The sequence below is a fragment of the Setaria italica genome, chromosome VI, assembly GCF_000263155.2.
Source record: "Setaria italica strain Yugu1 chromosome VI, Setaria_italica_v2.0, whole genome shotgun sequence".
NCBI classification, from domain to species: Eukaryota; Viridiplantae; Streptophyta; class Magnoliopsida; order Poales; family Poaceae; genus Setaria; species Setaria italica.
Window position 1 is genome coordinate 29,495,748 of NC_028455.1, and position 20,508 is coordinate 29,516,255.

Genomic DNA, 20,508 nt, shown 5'->3' on the forward strand with positions numbered 1-20,508 from the left:
GGGTGGTGATGACTTTCGGCTTGAAGAATGCTGGCGCTACATATCAGAGAGCCATGAACTACATTTTTCACAAACTCATTGGCCTCCTGGTGGAGATCTATATCGATGATGTTGTGGTCAAGTCCAAAAGCCACGAGGAACACCTAGCTGATTTGCGAAGAGTGCTGGAATGCACCAAAAAGCATGGTCTTAAGATGAATCCTAACAAATGTGCTTTCGGCGTCTCCGCCGGACAATTCTTAGGTTTCATGGTACATGAACGAGGTATAGAAGTCAATCAGAAGACCATAGCGGCCATCAACAAAGTCGTTGCTCCACAGAACAAAACTGAGCTACAATCTCTAATCGGCAAGGTAAACTTCATCAGAAGGTTTATATCTAACCTATCTGGACGACTCCAGGCGTTCACGCCACTTCTGAAGTTGAAGCCCGACCAGGAATTCGTATGGGGAGAAGAACAGCGCAAGGCGTTAGAAGATATCAAACGATACTTGGTCTCACCGCCAGTCTTGGTTCCCCCTCAAACTGGCAAGCCGTTTAAACTATATTTATCAGCCGATGAAAAAGCTATTGGATCGGCTCTAGTCCAAGAGTTTGAAGGCAAAGAGCGGGTCATTTATTACGTCAGTAGGAGACTCCTGGACGCCGAAACAAGATATCCTCCGGTGGAGCGTTTATGTTTGTGTCTTTACTTCTCGTGCACCAAACTCAGGCACTATCTACTGTCGGCAGAATGTATAGTCATATGCAAAAATGATGTAGTGAAATACATGCTGTCGCTACCGATATTGAAAGGACGAATCGGTAAATGGATCTTAGCTTTATCAGAATTTGACCTACGGTATGAATCGGCAAAAGCCGTCAAGGGTCAAGTCATGGCCGATTTCGTCGCCCAGCACTGTGGACCGGAGGTCGCCCTCGTGGAACTAGCACCTTGGCAATTGTTTTTTGACGGGTCATCATGCGGGGTCGGATCAGGAATCGGCATTGTCCTCATATCGCCTCGGGGGGCAAGCTATGATTTTTCTCTGCCGATAGAAACCGCCGCCACTAACAATCAAGCGGAGTACAGAGCTGTATTGAAAGGCTTACAACTATTGAGAGAAGTCAAGGTCGATTCTGTTGAGATCTTCGGGGATTCTATGCTAATTGTGGATCAACTAACCGGAAGGGCTGAGTGCAAAGATGATATATTAAGAATCTATCACGAAGATTGCGTATAGCTTTTAAAAGAGTTCAAATCGGCAGTAATCGAGCATGTTCCAAGAAACCGCAACGAGGAAGCAAACAAACTCGCCCAGCACGCATCTGGGTATCGGCCGATTCTGGGCGCCATGGCCTTAGAACTTGCAGCCGACGATTGGCGTAAAGAAATTGCCGATTACCTGAAGGATCCGTCTAAAAAGGTGGAGCGACGAGTACGCTTTTACGCCACCAAGTACGTGCTGCTCGAAGATGATCTGTTCTACCGGACGATCGACGGTGTCCTCCTTAAGTGCCTTGGGACAGAAGAAGCCAAGACTCTAATGGGAGAAATCCATGAAGGGGTATGCGGAGCTCACCAATCGGCACACAAGATGAAGTGGATGATCAGAAACAACGGGTACTATTGGCCTACGATCCTCGAAGACTGTTTCAAATATTATAAGGGTTGTCAGGAGTGTCAAAAGTTTGGAGATGTCCAACGTGCACCCGCGTCGGCTATGAATCCCATCATCAAGCCATGGCCGTTCAGGGGGTGGGGAATAGACCTCATCGGCCAAATTTATCCACCATCGAGCAAGGGGCACAAATTCATCCTGGTGGCTACTGATTACTTCACCAAATGGGTGGAGGCAATCCCATTGAGGACTGTGACTTCGGCTATCATGGCCGACTTCGTAAGGGACCACATCATTTACCGATTCGGTATCCCTCAAACTATAACAACCGATCAAGGAACAATGTTCACATCGGGGGAATTTGAGGAATTTACGACCGATATGGGCATCAAATTGTTGAATTCTTCTCCGTATTACGCTCAAGCCAATGGTCAAGCGGAATCCTCCAATAAAGGAATAATCAAGTTGATCAAAAGGAAGATTGAAGAATATCCGAAGAAATGGCACCTGTGTTTGACTGAGGCCCTGTGGGCATACAGAATGGCCTGTCATGGAGCTACCAAGTTATCCCCCTATCAGCTGGTATACGGCCACGATGCAGTACTGCCATGGGAATCAAGGGCAGGATCAAGGCGCATTTCACTTCAGGACCAGTTGTCAGCCGATGATTACTCATCTCTGATGAAAGGAGAACTTGACGACTTGGCTGGTCAACGACTAAGGGCTCTGATAAGTATCGAAGAGAATAAAAAGAGAGTAGCCAGGTGGTACGATAAGAAGGTCAAAGTCAAACAGTTCTCTCCCGGAGACTTGGTATGGAAGTTGGTACTACCGATCGGGTCGAAAGATCCTAAATTCGGCAAATGGTCTCCTACCTGGGAAGGGCCGTATAAAATCGGCAGATGCGCTCCAGGAAATGCCTACATTTTGGAAACGATAGAAGGAGAAGAATTCACTAGAGCTCTGAATGGAAGGTACTTAAAAAGATATTACCCAAGTATATGGGTTGGGGCCTAAGAAATCAACTTTAACACAATCATACATGGCCGATACGAGTCGGTTTAACAAACACGTAAAGTCGACCAGAGAAGCCGATTACATTCATTCGGTACGGGCGATAGATTACATGGCCGACAAAACATTAAGTCGCCCTTAGAATAAAAAATTACAAAAAAACAAACTAATTGTTCTTCTTCTGAGATGATCCCCCATTCCGCTCCAAAGCACGAAAGCGCGAGGCCTCTGCCGCCGCCAGGATGACGGGCCGAGGAAGCAGACGAACCTTATCGGCGGGAGATCGCTGGCTGCCGTTCCCCTCTATGTAGTCCAGGACAGTGCGGGCTGTCAAGGTGACGTCATCTTCAGGAACGTCACGATGACGACCCCTCATGACTGGAGATCGGCGACGGCTTTCAGTCACCACGGCATCCAAGACTACACGAGCCTCTGCAGTAATGTGGTCTTGGAGCTCCTCTTGGTGGGCCAGAATCAGAGCCTTGTCCTCCGAGGTCAACGGGTCTTCAGAGTGGATGCACTCGATGGCTCGCACGAGCTCCGGACCAAGGCGTTGGGGCTGAAACAAAGGAGGAATAAGGTGAAGCATTCGTTTCCTAAAGATCTAAGAAGAGAGGTTGGGACTTCACCTGGTCGACAGAAGAGGATGATGATGAGGCCATGACGAAATAGTCGCACCGATGAGAAGAAGAGGAAAGGTGAAATGGGAGCCAGATCGATGCTATCGGGAGTAAGCGCCAAGGTCGATATTTATGGGGAAAAATACGTGGAAATCTGATGAGGCCACGTCCCATCGGTAATAAGGAGGGCAGTAAATAGAGGGCGTCGCGAAGGGTCGGTCAAAGAAGGTGGTAAATATTCGTACAAAACGGTCAGTGTTTTACAGATCACCCAAAAGGGTATCGATAGCTGTGATGGCCCGACGCCGGATCTGATCGGCAGAGTCAAGAACCCGTTGGTCTTCTTCTGCCGATCCAGGAACCTCCGATGCGTTGCGGTGGAGTCTCAGAGCCTCTTGAGCGAAACGCTGCCTCTCCCGTGTCAAATCGGCAATAGCAGAGGGTAAATCTTGAAGTCTGTTCTCTTCGGCGCTGATTGCCTTGGTCACTTGTTCCATCTCTTTAGCAAGTTCCGCCCTCCGTCGTTTGAGGCGATCTATTTCACTAATGATCGCCGGGCGTGAATCTTCTAGGACATGGATACGCCGATTCGCTTCTTGAGCCTGACGCTTAAAGGCATTTTCATCTTCACGAATCTGGGCCAGTTTCGCGCGATCGGCCATATGACGAAGGGCCCTAAAGACGGGGATCCTCATGGACTCAATAAAGGCCGCCGGTGCCAAGGCCTCTTCCGCTTCCTCTGGTACTCGTCCGCTGACGTCACTGAATAGCTGCCGAATCGGCGAAGCATCTTCCACCAATCGGCCGATGTCCCCTTGCAGGAGGGATCGGATGTTGGTAAGTTTGGCTCGGACGTCGTCTGGAACGGAGCTTAGAGCGACTTGGCGGGACGCGATTTCCTCATCATCAGAAAGAGCAACCGCGAAGGAGAAAAGGCTGTTGTTGGGGGAGTCTTGTTCCTAAGAAGATAAGGAAAAGGGGTGAATCGGCGTGGAATCAGAGCAAATCGGTGGGTTGAAAGCTGGTTAGGAATTTACCATTTTAAAACGAATTTCTTCATGCTGCGCTTGTAAAGCCGTGGTGCCTTGCTCAGTGGTCTGTGCCATGGGTTCATCTGATGAAGAGGACTCCACGATAATCGGCGTGGTGCTCGGACCAACTCCCTGGGAAGAAATCGGTTGTCGGGAAGCGCTTGGTGTGCCGATGGCCTGCGTCAAAAATCGGTTAAATACATTACGCGGATACCCGAAGGAAATCCGTAAGATAAGTACCGTACCTCAATGGATGAGGGCAGGGGCGCATTGGCGTCCGGTCGAGTGGTCGCCGATTGTGGTATTTCCATAGAGGTGCTCTGGGAAACATAGAGTTAAGAAAAGTTAATGTTTAATTAACGATCGGAGATGGCAAAATTCGGACTTACCTGCATAGCTTCCAACAGTAATGACGCGGCAGTTACCCCGGCTTGTGTGATGGCTTGTGTATCGGCACTTTGTGCGGCCTGGGGTGGTGCAGTCAAGGTTTCTGCCGATACGAGCACAGGAGGATCCGCCGATTCCGTACGAGCCCGGACTCGGCGACTGGTTTTCTTGATGACCTTCTTATGAACCTTCTTCGATCGGCCAGCAATTATGTCAACTGACGGAGCGTCGTTGCCGATAGGGGAAAGATTCGGTATTTACCTCCGGGATAAAATTCTGAGTAATCGGTGTGGTCGCTGATGCAGACGTGGATGACGGGGCCGTGATGGGGACCGCCATTGGGATTTCTGATAAAGCTCTTTCATCTGCAGATGAGGTGACGGCCGTCGCTACCACCACCGGAGACACCATCTCTGGATCATTGCGTGCGGGGGAGCTGCCGGAAGGAGTCGCCATCGGAGGGAAGGGGGAAGAAGTACAGGAACTGGAACTAGAGAACTTCGATGGCAAGGGAGAGTTAAGGAAGAAGGATGCGCGCGCGTTGGAAAAAGAGACGTGAGCTTGAAGGTGAGCTGCGGTGAAACGCTATTTATAGGATGCCTGAAGAGAGGGTAAAGACGGAATTTTCACCGCGCCGGCGCTTCGAGTTTTTCGGGGTAGTGGCTGTCGTGGGCGCCCGTTTCAAAAATTGCAATGATCAGCCGGGAGACCGCGAAACGGAAGGATATTTTCACTGCGGCCGTTTCGGAGGAGAGGTTATAAAAAATTTCGAAGTAAAAGACTGTGTTTTACTCCGAAACTGGGGGGTATGTGTTGACGCCGGATTTCGTCACCAGTAGAATCGGCGTCAAGGAGAAAAGAAATCGGAGAAGTGCAGTTGGGAATCGGTCAAATGGTGCTATAATGAGGAATCGGCTGGCAGCTTTTGCTTCGCTTCAGGGGGAATACGCCAGGCTCCCAATCGGCAATCCTTTGCCGATGAGAAATCGGCCGATCAGGAGGATGGACTAATTGGGCCTGTATGGGCTTGGAAAGGGATGGAAGGATAAGGTGGAGGTCAGCCCACGAAGCGTGGGGTAGCTAACCTAGTACGAATTGTGCTTGTAGATATTTGTTTTCTGTTTGAATTAGAGATAGAATTCTAGTCGGTTAAGAAGTTATCTGTACGGGGCTATAAATAGCTACCTTTGTAAATCTGTAAAAACACAATCAATCAATACAACAAGTTACCTTCTTCTTCGTACTTACTTTCGAGCAGGCGACTTCGCCATTACTTTTTCTTCTCACGAGTTCGTGCGGGTTGGCAGGGCTGCATCATCTTGACCTCCGGCCGATTCTGTAAGTTCCGTTTATCGAGTAACATCTAAGCTTTAACTTCCGGCGCATCGCTGTTGTTTCGTTTAGATTTATTCATCAGTTATCGATATCAACTAGATTCATAGGTTTTTACCTATTTTCCTAGTTTTTATCACCAATTATCTCACTAGGAATCAGTAGTATCGGCTTTTCATTATTTTCTATAGTTAGATCCATTCGTTGCCGATTAGATCTTTTCCTAGTGTTGTTATCATAAGCTTTGTACCGATTACTTCAGTATTCTTCTATCTACAAGGCTATAGGGATCGGGCTGACTTATAGCCGATCTCATTATTACAGTAAATCGGCTGATTCGCCGATAAACTCTCTCGATCGGAAACTTAGCCGATCGTAGTTTCTGAGCCTGACACGTGTTCTTCCTTGCCAATCAACAGGTCAGATTGGCTGGCACGCCGCGCGAACCGCACCAGGGCATTCACCCGAACAGGAGCTAAGCAGATTCTCCCGAGTCGTGTGTCGGTCGCTGGGATTCGGTTGACCGATTTCTAGCGCCAACACAACCTAAGCTAAAATCACGTAGAGCTACTACACCCAAACTAATGCTTTAACATAAAATTCATGCTAGATTATGTAGATAGATTTAGGCTCAATAATTTATAGACTCATGACCACATGGTTAATTGTATTAGGTGGTTTCACTCTAACTTCCTCATCTAGATGTAGCTCACATCATGCGCGTCACCTCCTTGCTATATGATGCATGCCCTACCGTTGAACTCCTCGATTGTCACCTTAATTTGGCTCTTAGTGTATTGCATCTCCCATGACTCTTGTACCTTTGCTACTACCGTACTCAGCTCCAGCGCAATTTGTACCACTTCATATAGCTTTGGCGACTTCATAGTCACTAGGTCCATCACTTACTGTGTCACTTTGATTAACTACTCTTACAACATGCCTGCCCAACTAGCCTTCGTCATCGGTGATGACATGTGACCGTCACCAATACCATTTTCACATTATCTCTCTAGTCTCTGCAACTGAAGATGATAAATTCACCATCCTACCTTGAAAATACTGAACTATAGTTTTGATGTGCTGATCTTAAAACCGTTGTTCAATAAGACATCCTCGTAAAATTGGGTAGCAAGAAATTAGATTTATTTGAGGAAAGAATTTATTGACGGTTAAATTGCATTATTCCCGGCCTAATTGCATAGGATTACCGAAGAACTTTCCCGGATTCAACACCAAATTGACCTGACCAGCGGAAGAAAATGTTGGCCACCACCAACCACTCCCCGTCAGGTCGTCACGTTCCAGCCGGGGTAAACAAACACGGCAGAACCTGCTGCGCTGCTCGGAATTCAACGAACCAACCAGCCAAATCCTCCCCTTAAAATCCGAGAGCCCCGGCGGCGAGCAGGGCACGGCGCCGGCCGACCGGATCTAAGCGAGGGTTCCGGCGACGAGGAAGCCCGCAGGCGGGCGCGAAGAGAAGGCGGGGGGAGGAGATGGCCTCGGAGGAGATGACGGCGACGGAGGTGGCGGCGCTGCTGGATCTGAAGCCGCACCCGGAGGGCGGCTTCTACAACGAGACCTTCCGCGACGGCTCCATCACGCTCTCCACCTCCCAGCTCCCGCCCCAGTGTACGTACGCGCGCGATTCCTCCGTATCGTGTGATTATTGGCGCTGAACTAGTGTTCGTTTTACTTTCTCGCGGTGTGGGAACGGATTATTGCGCGGACTAGGATGCGATCGGACCCGGATTTAGGTGAGATTTATTGCGTCTTCGGCTCGGGCATGTGCAGACCTTAGCTTAGGTGCTAGATATTGATGGAGGTACGGGTAGTCTTTGATTCACTGCTGTTTGACTAAATTTGTCAGGTTCAGTAGGGTATTTCTGCAAACTAGGAATTCCAAGCAGATAAGTCTGGCAGCGTGTGCTACTTTTGTGTCTGATGACAAAATGAATGCAACTTCTCTATGTATCATAGTAATTCATAAAGTCAGTGCAGGGAATTGAATGATAAATTTGCTTGGTTGTGGTTCTTATCGTTGTTCAGCTAAGCAGTGATGGACAAATGGTGCTCTTTTTATTGCATACATAATATGACTCGAAGTAATGTACTCTGCGACAAGGTATAGGTATCCCTGATGTTCTTTCCTGTTTCAGGATTGTAGCATCATGCTTCCTCCTTTTCTTCTAGGACCTGCAATAAAAAATGCAGTAACGGCTGATATTTATATCAGTCAAATTAGGTTTAGTCTGGTCAGAATCACTAGTTTCTCAAGTGCCCTGTTTCCGATCAGAACCCTGAAAAGGCTGGTTAGGGAAGGGTGGATCAGGATCCAAATGCTTCGGATTTAGTTCAAACTTGTGTTCAACAACAACAACAACAACATAGCATTTCAGTCCCAAGCAAGTTGGGGTAGGCTAGAGTTGAAACCCAATAAGAGCCACAAATCAGGGTTCAGCCACATGAATAGCTGTTTTCCAAGCACTCATATCCAGGGCTAAATCTTTGGGTATATTCCATCCCTTCAAATCTCCTTTTGTTGCCTCTTCCCATGTTAATTTTGGTCTTCCTCTGCCTCTCTTCACATTACTGTCACGCCTTAGGGTTCTACTACGTACCGGTGCCTCCGGAGGTCTCCAGTTGGACATGTCCAAACCATCTCAGCCGGTGGGTTTCATCTCCATTAGAATGACTAGGTTCAACGTTGGCTCGCCAAGCCTATCACAACCCTCCTCCTTTCAGGGCTTGGGACCTGCTATGTTGAGACAACATAGGCGGAGTCCAAACTTGTGTTCAAAGTCCTAAAAATCATGGGGCCTCCAAACAGGCCTAAATGTTATGAACGGCATTCGTTTCAGATTTTCAGGTCATTTCCTTGTAGTTTCTTGCTTAAGGTCTTATGCATACAGTGATGTTCTTGTATGATCCGCTAAGGTTGAAGAACTTACCTGCTGCTTTCATAATTCAACTTTGTATATCCATGTATGAATGTGAGTATATAGCTGTGGAAACTTCTCTTAGTAACTTCTCATCCTTTTTATTCTATGAGTAACTAACTGTTAGCTAAGGGTGTGTGGGTGGATCTTCTCTAGCTAGAGGGACTGAATAATATCTCAGCATACCACTCCTATATCTACTGGCATCTATCCCACTGTTTTTAAGTGTGGTGTCAGACACTAAGCACACTGGATATGAAATCAAGCTGCTGTCTAATATCTCTGAACATATGCTGCAGATAAGGTTGACCGTGCTGTGAGCACTGCAATCTACTTCTTGCTTCCTGCAGGGAGTGTTTCACGTCTCCACCGCATTCCCTGTGCTGAAACCTGGCACTTCTACAAGGGAGAGCCTCTCACGGTTAGCACCATCTACATCTACATGCTTGACACTATTGACTATCTCTTCTTTCTGTTCCATGACTAAAGCAATTAGGCAGCTAATTGGTTAATATGAATACTCCGTATTTGTTTTAGGTCTTTGAGCTGCATGATGATGGCCACATTGACCTCACTGTCATCGGCCCGCACCTCGAAGCTGGCCAGCGCCCCCAGTATACCGTGCCACCGAACGTGTGGTTTGGTTCCTTCCCTACGCTGGATGTTGAGTCGTTTGCTTCCGATGGCAGTGTTCTTGTAAAGTCTCGGAAGAGGGATCGTGAGCAGCACTACTCCCTGGTTGGCTGCACCTGTGCCCCTGGTTTCCAGTACGAGGACTTTGAAATGGCCACATTTGAGGACGTGAGATCCCTTGCTCCCAAGGCTGAACCTTTCCTCAAGTTCCTCATTCCTTGCACCGAGTAACTCTGGGGCAACCTAGGTTGATGCTGGATGTTGTTTCAGCCACCCCGGCATTTTTAGCGTGATTCCATGAGGGTTGCCCTTTCACTATCTTGTAAACCATGTACTGTACCCATGCGCTTGGTACTAGTTGCAGCATTTTGTGCACTGAAACAGTATAACAGTTACAGTTGAGCTCATGTTGAAACGATGGATGGCTTTTAGTGTATCTTAGAATCCTGACTGAGTTTGATCGATGAATTGTGTCATGCATAATAGAATGGGTAATTGTTCGTAAACATACTGGACGCGTCTCTTAAGATCTTGCGAGTTTTACATGTCATCAGAGATTGAAATATCCCAGGCGTTCAATGGCGCCAAACTTCTAGAGGAAAGACTAAACTCTTGTACAGTTATCTATGACAAACATAAACTTCCACTTGGACAAAGGGCGTGGGTGTTAGGATCTGAACTGTAACTCTCATCGAGAGGATGGCACTAGGAAGAGTTGGGGCAATTTTTTGGGTTTTATTTTCACAATACCATGTCCAACCAAGGGTTGGGGATACAAATTTATAGCTGGTCAAGCAGCCAACCAGCCAAGCATCAAGGCATATGCCAGTCTAAGATGCCTTTTTGATGCTGTCCTATCTAGTCTAAGATGCCTAGGACTGTCCTACCCTAAAAGTAGTCAACAAAAGTGGTTAACATCAAGGCATATGCCAGTCTAAGATGCCTTTTTGATGCTGTCCTATCTAGTCTAAGATGCCTAGGACTGTCCTACCCTAAAAGTAGTCAACAAAAGTGGTGCTGCAGCAAGCATATGCTGCAGCCCCACTATCCTCCTCCAGTCAACAAGGACCAGCAGTACCTACAGCCCCACTGTCCTCCTCCAGTCAACAAGGACCAGCAGTACCTACTGTCCTTAACTGCCAAGGACCAGCAGCCTACGTGCTGCAACCAGCAACCCCACAAGGAAGCCAAGACTTATCCAGCATTCTCCCCCTAAGCCTTGTGCGTCGTCTTGTGGGAACGTTGGACCATCCCGGTCCAGGAACAGAGCTCAAGGAACTTGATCCTCCCAAGGGGCTTGGTGAGTAGGTTCGCAAGCTGATCCTTGGTGTTGATGTAGCTCGCCTAGATACTTCCTTCCTCCAAGCAGCCTCGGATGAAGTGGTACCTCACCCGGATGTGCTTGCTCCGCTCAGGGAAAGCGGGATTCTTTGCCAGGGCCAGAGCGGACTTGCTATCCACCCTGAGCTCCACCGCTCTAGTGTCTCTGCCAAGGAGATCACCGAGCAGTCGGGCAAGCCAAAGCGCCTGAGTCGAAGCAGTGGAGGCCGCTATGTACTCGGCCTCGCAACTGGACAACGCCACCACCTGCTGCTTGACCGACTGCCAGCTAACAAGGCACTTGCCGAGGAAGAAGAGAATCCCGCTCGTGCTCTTGCTGGTGTCGATGTCGCCGGCGTGGTCGCTGTCGCTGTACCCGACGAAGTGTGCCGCCCTAGGACACCTCGGGTAGAAGAGACCGTGGTCGAGAGTCCCTGCAACGTAGCGGACGATCCTCTTCACGGCCTGCTGGTGCTCCATCGTCAGTCGCTGCATGAACCGACTGACATAGCCGACGGAGAAAGACAAGTCCGGTCGTGTGTGGGCGAGGTAGCGAAGGCTCCCCACAAGACGCCGGTACTGCGTAGCGTCTACCTCCTCTGTCGTGCTGTCGCGGCTCAGCTTCAGCCTCTCCTCCATCGGAGTGAGAGCTGGGTTACATTCGGTGAGCCCGGCTAGCTCCATGACGCGCTTGGCGTAGGCGGTCTGTCGAAGCGTGATCCCGGAGTCATCCTGGTGCACCTCGATCCCCAGGTAGAAGGAGAGAGGCCCCAGGTCACTCATCTGGAAGGTGGCCTTCATTTCTTCCTTGAACGCCGCCACCTCCGCGTCCTTAGTGCCGGTGATCACCAAGTCGTCGACGTAGACACCCACCAGCAGGGCATTTTCTCCATTGCCCCGCCGGTAGATGGCCGCCTCGTGTGGGCTTTGCTCGAAGCCCATCCCTTTGAGCGTGGAATCCAACTTGGCATTCCACGCCCTCGGAGCCTGCCGCAGGCCATAGAGGGCCTTGCGCAAGCGCAACACCTTGCCCTCTTTGCCGGGGATCGCAAAACCCGACGGCTGGTGTACGTAGACCTCCTCCTTCAAATCGCCGTTAAGAAACGCCGACTTGACGTCCATGTGATGAACGCGCCAGCCTTCCTGGGCGGCCAGCGCAAGGAGGAGTCGCACGGACTCCATCCGTGCCACGGGGGCGAAAGCATCGTTGAATTCGATCCCCTCTTGCTGCACGAACCCGCGTGCCACCAAGCGAGCCTTGTGCTTGACGATGGCACCGGCTTCATCCCTCTTCAGCTTGAACACCCACTTAAGGGTGATCGCGCGGTGACTACGAGGGAGTTCAGCAAGCTCCCAAGTGCGGTTCTTCTCAACCGCGTCCATCTCTGACTGCATCACAGCGCCCCATGCCGCGTGTCTCTCGGCCTCCGCGAAAGACCGAGGTTCGCCGTCGTCGCATGCAAGGTGCAACTGTGCCTCCAGGTCGTGAGGCATCAGTCCCGGCACCGGCTGGTCACCGAGGAGGTCTTCCATCGTACGGTACCGCAACTGCTCGCCGTCGTGGTACGCGTCGATGCGCTCCTCGTCGTGAGAGAGCGGAGTAGCGAACTCCACCGGGCTGTGCTCGACATGAGCTGGTGTCGGAGTAGACGTGCCCGGAGGAGTGTCCGTCGGTGCTGGAGTACGTGGCGTCGCCGGCTGTGGTGGCGCCGGCGAGAAGCTCGTCGCAGCCGAAGTCGCGGCTGGAGAGCGTGGCACTGCCGGAGTAGCAAGCATCGGAGTCGGTGGAGGTTCGGGGACCAGGGTAGGCACGCTCGACGAAGAAGAGCTGCCTACTCCCCCAGCTCCCTCGAAGTGGACGTACTCGACAGCGAAGTCGGCGTACGTCCGAGTCGAACCGTCATCCACCGCCTTGTCCCACGCCCATCCTCACCCTTCGTCGAACACAACATTGCGCGCTGTGCGCACACGCTGTGTCTCCGGGTCGAGAATGCGGTAGGCCTTCGAGCCCTCCGCGTAGCCGATGAACACTCTTGGAGTGCTCCTGTTGTCAAGCTTGCCGATGTGGCCAATCTCCTTGGCAAACGCGAGGCAGCCGAAGACCCGCAGGTGGGACACCGCCAGCTTGCGCCCATGCCAAGCCTCGTATGCCGTCTTGCCGTCGAGCGCCTTGGTGGGCGAGCGGTTGAGGATATAGACAGCCGTCACCACCGCCTCTCCCCAGAGAACAGCCGGCATCCCCCTCTGCTTGAGGAGGGCCCAAGTCATCCCCACAACCATCTGGTTGCGCCGCTCAACGACACCGTTCTGCTGCGGGATGTACGGCGCGGAGTAGTGGCGCTGAATGCCCTCATCAGCGCAGTACGACGCGAACTCAGCCGCCGTGAATTCGCCGCCGTTGTCGGTGCGCAGCACGCGCAGCTTGCGGCCACACTCCGCCTCCGCAGCAGCCTGCGTGCGCCTGATGGCGTTCGCAGCCTCCCCCTTGCTGCCGAGGACCATCACCCACATGTAGCGGGAGAGGTCGTCGACGAGCAGCAAGAAGTAGCGTCGTCCTCCGGGTGTGGCCGGTGTCACCAGGCCACACAAGTCCCCGTGCACGAGCTCGAGCCGCTCCTTGGCTCGGAAGCTCACCTGCTGGGGAAAGGGGAGCCGCCTCTGCTTTGTCAACACACAGACATCGCAGAACTGCTCCACGTGATCAAGATATGGTAGGACTCGCACCATCTCCTTGGCACTGAGCCACTTCAAGGCCTCAAAATGAAGGTGCCCGAAGCGCTCGTGCCACTGCCACGCCTTGTCATCCCGACGAGCAGCGAGGCAGAAGGGTTGTGCCACCTGCACATTAAGGATGTAGAGGCGATTTGCGCCTCTGGTTACCTTGGCAAGAAGGTGACGACGGCGGTTCCAAATCCTCATGACTCCGTCGTCGATCACCACGCGCGAACCGTTCTCTTCCAGCTGTCCCAAGCTGATGATAGAGTTCCTCAGTGCGGGGATGTAGTACACTCCGGTGAGCAGCCTGTGCTCTCCAGACTCGGCGGTGAAGATGACGGAGCTGACGCCCTTGATCTCTACGCCGGAGGCATCCCCAAACTTGACGGTGCCTCGGACGCTAGAGTCAAGCTCGGTGAAGAACTCTCGCCGACCGGTCATGTGCTGGGTAGCGCTAGTGTCGAGGCACCACCCCTCAGTCCTATCGTTGTTGGAGCCGTCGCCGAGGAAGGCGTGTGCCCTCGGCTCGTCAAGGTGGAGGAGAACCGCTGCGGCCGATGCCGCTGGAGTTAGCTCGATGCTTGCATGTGCCAGGAGCAGAGTCGGCTCCTCCTCCTCCGCTAGTGCGACGTGAGCCTGGCCGCGTCTTGGCTGTCGACAGTCCTTGGCCCAATGGCCAAGCCTGCCACAGTTGCGGCACGTGTCGTCTCGTGGCGGCCTATGCTCGCCGGCGGCACCACCCTGGGCGCCTCCTCGCGCGCCGCTAGCACCACCCTGGGCACCTCCTCGCGCGCTGCCCTCGGCACCTCGTCGAGCCTTGGGCGCCTTGCGTGGCTTGCCGCGCTTGCGGCCGCCTGTCGAGGAAGAAGGCTCCCCCTTCTTTCGATCACCCTGGCGGGCCTCCCACTGCTCCTGAGTGAAATGGAGCTTCCCGCCAATGATGACAAGCCCTGAGGGAGGCTATGACTCGTCGCTGTCGATGACCTTGAGGCGACCTATCGCCCCCTCGATCGACATCCTAGAGAGGTCCAGTAGAGACTCGATCGAGCGAGCGATCTGCTTGTACTTCTCGGGTACGCAGCGGAGGAGCTTCTCGACAGCTCTCTCCTCGCCGTAGTGTCGTCGCCGTACTGCACCATCTTCTGCAACAGAGTGTTGAGACGGAGAGCAAAGTCATCAGCGTCCTCACCTGGCTTGAAGGCCAGGTTCTCCCACTCCTTGCGAAGTGCCTGCAGTGTGGACTTGCGGGCGCGATCGCTGCCGATGCGTGCCGCAGCGACGGCGTCCCAAGCCTCCTTGGCAGTTCGCTTCTGGGAAAGCGAGAACTGCATCTCGGGTGGGACTGCAGCGATGAGGGCGTCCAGCGCCCGTCGATCCTCATCGTAGTCGACGTCGCCGTACCGGACTGCCTCCCACATGTGCCGCACCTGGAGCCTCACCCTCATCACCGCGGCCCACTCGACGTAGTTGGTCTTGGTGAGGGTAGGCCACCCACCACCGGGGCCAACTTCCCTGACAACAGCATGGGCCCCGTGGCGGCCATGACGGCGGTCCGGGGAGGGAGAGCCACACTGCCTGTAAGGGCCGCGCTCTCCGTCGACCCGGCCGTCGTGCCGCCGATCGAACTCCATCTCCGCCTCCAGCTGGGCAGCCCTCTCCCGCAATCGCTGGACCTCTGGTGCGACGTCGATGTGCGGGTCGCCCTGGAAGTCGCGGTCACCATGTCCGCTAGGAACACGATCGTCGCGCGCACCCCCGCCTGGAGCGCCGCTGGCGCGTGCACGCCCGTCGGGGCTGCTGCCGCCGCGCCCGCGGGGGTGCTCGGCTGCCCACTGCGCCGCCCGTTCCTGCGCCGCCTCCCTTGCTTGCACGAGCCCTACGTCGGTACCGCCATCGGCAGAGGTAGCGCTGCTGATGCTACCGCCACGTCGAGTCTCGAGCTCCGCTGCTGCCGCACGTGCGGCATCTGCCGCCGCCGCCGCTTCCGCTTCCGCCCTTGCTGCAGCCAGCTCCACCGCCGCCAGCCTCGACGCCCTTGCCGCCGCCGCAGCGGTCTCCGCCGCCACTCGGGTACGCTCCTCTGCCGCAGCGAGCTCGGCCTCCTGCCGACGTCGTGCGCTCGAGGCGATCGAGTGCTAAGACTGTCCTGCGGACATAGCGCGCCACCGGGGGGCTGCGTGGGGAAGAGGCTGCTTCCGACGAGCTGCCGCTCGTCTGCGTAGAGGGAGAGGAGTGAGCAGGGACAGTCGGTGCTTCTGCTACCGGCTGGGGACGAAAGGTGGTTGGGGAGGGTTGTGAGCAGGAGATGTTCAAGCTATAGGATAGTACGGCTCTGATACCAGCTGTTAGCATCTGAACTGTAACTCTCATCGAGAGGATGGCAGTAGGAAGAGTTGGGGCAATTTTCTGGGTTTTCTTTCCACAATACCATGTCCAACCAAGGGTTGGGGATACATATTTATAGCTGGCCAAGCAGCCAACCAGCCAAGCATCAAGGCCTATGCCAGTCTAAGATGCTTTTTTGATGTTGTCCTATCTAGTCTAAGATGCCTAGGACTATCCTACCCTAAAAGTAGTCAACAAAAGTGGTGCTGCAGCAAGCATATGCTGCAGCCCCACTGTCCTCCTCCAGTCAACAAGGACCAGCAGTACCTACAACCCCACTGTCCTCCTCCCGTCAACAAGGACCAACAGTACCTACTGTCCTTAACTGCCAAGGACCAGCAGCCTGCGTGCTGCAACCAGCAACCCCACAAGGAAGCCAAGACTTATCCCAACAGTGGGAAGGAGGCTGCAAAATGAAGCAGAATCGTGTGCCAAGCTGTGTTGGCTTACCACTGTTAAGTTGCACTTGTTAACCAGCATTGTGGTGCTACCTACCCTTTCAATCTCAAGCTAAAACTGTGAACTTTTGAGTTCAAGTTTCAATTGGGATTTTTTTTTTGGGACTTTGAAGGGGGGGAGTTACCAATCTGAAACGAGATTTTGAAGACCATACCTCGAAGCTTCAAAGTCTGGGCACACCCAGTAACAACAGGTAGAAGTAGACACCTAATATGGAACCAATTAACGAGACCTTACTTGCAGCTAGCTACAGGCCTGTCGTTGCGTGACAAAAACAACACGAGTACACGCGCAACTATATCGGTCCAATCATGTCGCAACTTAAACTGCAACGGTATGTGCTCGGCGCAGCACCATGATCATGCATCACATGCGTGGAGTCCAGCAGCGAGCCTGGGCTCGACGACGGCCTGGAGCGGGAACTTGCGCGTGATCGACAGCCCGAACACCTCGTCCATGCTCAGCTCCTCCCTCGGAATCGGCGAGCTGCGTCAGCACGTTCACCATGTTGCCCGCGACAAAGGCGTTGCCGACTTGCCGTCGCGCCGGCGGCGCTCGGTGTGCTCGTCGAGGACGTACGTGCTCCATGAACGCGTCGAACATCGCGCCGAGCCTCTTCATCCGATCCGCCGCACGTACCCCTGCAGGTCCAGACGGTCCAGCCACGGGATAAGTCGCCGACGTTGAGTACGCCGTTGAGCAGCATCAGCTCGTCCAGGATCCACTTGAGCTCGGCCAGCGTCGCCACCGGGCCCTCCACTGCGTGCGTCGGCGCCCTCGCCGAAGAAACCGCTTGCCGAGCGCCATCGGGGGGCTCCACTGCGTGCGTGCGTTGGGCAACTAAACAAGGCCCCGGTGTTATAAATAACCTGCGGCCCCCTGTCCGTTTCTGATCCAGCTTGTTAACAGCCATCATTATATATTCACCACGTGTTGCCTTGCCGTCGTGACTCCTGACCACCACAGTTAAGCAACGACTCTGCGTGTCTGGGTCTTCGCGTATTATACGCAGTGCAAGCTCTGCTATCGGTTCCCTCAATGAAATGGACAACATCTCCGAGAGGGGTTTACTCGGGAAAGAGCTGCCGGACACGTGCTTGTGATGTTTACGAGTTAACAACTCAAGGCGGTATGTGAATTCAAAATGGGAAGAAGAAAATCGAGGTGATACTCGTCACGAGCGCGCGGTTCGGTATACTTAGAAAAAAAATTCGCCCGTTTCAAACAATCTTCGCCCGCCCGTCGCCTGCTGCCTTACCTCCCAAGCGCACTTTAAACTCAAAATTCATGGAGGTGTCCTCTCCCCAATATTAAAATCCTAACCAAGCTTCCGATCCATATATGATCACAAAGTTGCTTTGTTCATGGAGCCTAAAATCGCTCCAGGATTTCAGGCATTTACATGTAAGGAGGCATGCAAGAAAAAAAAATTATATGTCACTGTTACTGATATATATTACACCCCTACGGGACAAGAGTTCTACGTACTCGCTATCCATTTCTTTTAGACGAAGTTCACCAACTGACTGTGACTGTTCCTTTCATTATTTGTTTGATAACGATAGGTCTCTTTTACCAAGAACCCATCACAACCCGCTCCTTTTTTTTTTAAAGAGCAACGGGGGCGGAGCACGCCTACCTTAACGTTCATTCGAAGGCCAGGCTGGAGGCCAGCAAGTTTGTTATGGCACAATCCACAGATTACGTCAGAAGTTACGAGCACAACACAACAGATACAACAGAAAGAAAGAAACACCCTCTCATAGAAATACAAGACACGAGGACAAAGATTAAGACTTGCAAAGGTTGAAGAGCGAGCCGCCATTCACCATGGGCACTACGACTAGCACTGTAATTGCCAGCTCCGTTGAGACCAAAGTGATACCCACCACCCCTCGTAGGTACGCCTCTCTGTTGCCACCCTCAAAGCATCAAGGGAGGGAGGAAGCCCCGATGGAAAGAGGGGCCGCCACAATAGAGTGGGGACTAAGGGGGCGTTTACTTCCACTGACTTATTTTTAGCACGTGTCACATCGAATGTTTAGATACTAATTAGGAGTATTAAACGTAGACTATTTACAAAATCCATTACATAAGTGGAGGCTAAACGGCGAGACGAATCTATTAAGCCTAATTAGTCCATGATTTGACAATGTGAAGGAGGAACCAAACAACCTCACGAGACGAGACCATGACCACAGGGAGAAGGATACTGCAGCTCCCGATGATGCTAAGCGGCTGACCATGCGAAGTAACCTTCCGCGCATCGGACGCGACGCTTTCGCTGCAAGATCGTTGGCAACACGAGATAAAGCACGCTCCAATGGCAGAGGATATCCTGGTTGGGAGCAAACTTCGCGAAAACACCAGGCCGTGCGAGGTGCAGCAGCACCCCCGCGCACCGAGCGCAGCACTTTCGTTGTACGGCATCCGGAGTCTAGGTGCCAACTCTGCCGGAACTCTGTACCGCTCGTCAGAGACGAGACACATAGGAACGACCACCGTGGACGCACCTCAGCCTTCCTCGATGATGAGGAGATTGATTCACGCGACCACCGCGCCAACCAAAAGGAGAACCAACATGAGACGACGAGCACGCACCAGGGGAGCATGGTTATTGTGGCAGAGCAGCCCCAAGCCTCCGAGCGGAGGGGCCAGATCTGGGCCGCCACCAGGATTTGACGAAGGGGAGCCAAGCCATGCCCGCGCTCCACCGCACGGCCCCCCGCAGCAGCATCTGCAGCACACCGCTGGGAGGACCACGGCGCTGCGAGGACGTCTGACGGCGCCGTCGGCGGTACCGGCCGACAGCTCCACCATTAGCGCCGGCGAAGAGCACACCGGACCTCATGGCTCAAGACCAGCCATGAGAAGGCAGATCCGGACCATACGACGCCAGACCTATCAACCACAAGGAAGACCGGGGCAGCCAAGCACGCAGAGGAGACGGAGGAGCAGCAAGATTTTGCATGAAAATGTCAGGGAGAAAGGAGGAGGAGACCTCTAGGGGAGAGAGGGAGGAGATGCTGCGCACGGTCACCGGCTTCGTGGGCCGCCGCCGCCGCTTGCTGGACGCCGGCGGCGACGGCCAGGGAGGGCCCGCGTGGGGTGGCCTGGCGGCGGGAAGCGGAGTCGCCCCTCCCGTCTCGGAGGGGTACGCGATATTTTCCAACCGCTCCATTTTTTTTTTCACAGTAAAGAAGTAACAATCCTAGTGCTCTATAAAGTAGCACAATGTCCATCGTCCCAGCCCGTCCACGATAAACCCCAGTCCAGTCACTGATTAACTGATACCATCTCCCCTTCCTTGTCCAGCGCCGATGGAGCTACCGCCACTGCTGGCCACCTTCCTTGCCATGGTGCTCGCCGCCGTGATCCTCCGCACGCTCAAACCAACGTCCAGCCGCCGTGTTTACAACCTTCCCCCTGGTCCGAGACCGTGGCCTGTCATCGGCAACTTCAACCTCATCGGCGCGCTCCCGCACCGCTCCATCCACGAGCTCTCCAAGAAGTACGGCGAGCTCGTGCACCTCCGCTTCGGCTCCTACTCCGCCGTCGTCGGCTCGTCGGTCGACATGGCCAGGCTGTTCCTCAAGACCCACGACCTGCTCTTCCTCGACCGCCCCAGGACGGCCGCCGGCAAGCACACCACCTACAACTACGCCGACATCACGTGGTCCCCCTACGGCGCCTACTGGCGCCACGCGCGCCGGATCTGCGCCACCCAGCTGTTCAGCCCCGGTCGGATCGCGTCGTTCGAGCACGTCCGCGCTGACGAGGTGCGCTCGCTCGTGCGCGGTCTCTTCGCCGCGGCGTCGGGGGGCGCCGCCGCCGTGCCGGTGCGCCTCAACCGGGACCACCTGTCCACGCTCAGCATGAACGTGATCACGCGGATGGTGCTCGGCAAGCGGCTCTTCGACGGCGGCGAGGGCGCGGCGGCGGCGGAGGGGCCCGGTCGTCGCTGGGCGAGTTCAAGTGGATGATGGACGAGCTGATGTTCCTCAACGGCGTGCTCAACGTCGGCGACTGGATCCCCGTGGCTGGACTGTCTTCGACCTGCAGGGGGTAC

At 53.5% G+C, this 20,508-nt stretch overlaps 2 protein-coding genes across 2 annotated transcripts; both read left to right on the top strand.

Moving 5' to 3' along the window:
• The first annotated feature begins 7,257 nt into the window (after positions 1-7,257).
• On the top strand, positions 7,258-10,068 carry LOC101775860. The gene is made up of 3 exons (XM_004973556.3): positions 7,258-7,620; positions 9,227-9,348; positions 9,465-10,068. The coding sequence occupies exons 1-3, from the start codon at positions 7,485-7,487 to the stop codon at positions 9,789-9,791; spliced, it is 585 nt and encodes a 194-aa protein (XP_004973613.1). The 5' UTR covers positions 7,258-7,484; the 3' UTR covers positions 9,792-10,068.
• Positions 10,069-19,759: 9,691 nt separating this feature from the next.
• Positions 19,760-20,422, top strand: LOC101763850 (cytochrome P450 750A1-like). The gene has a single exon (XM_004974704.1). The coding sequence runs from the start codon at positions 19,760-19,762 to the stop codon at positions 20,420-20,422; it is 663 nt and encodes a 220-aa protein (XP_004974761.1).
• The last annotated feature ends 86 nt before the right edge of the window (positions 20,423-20,508 follow it).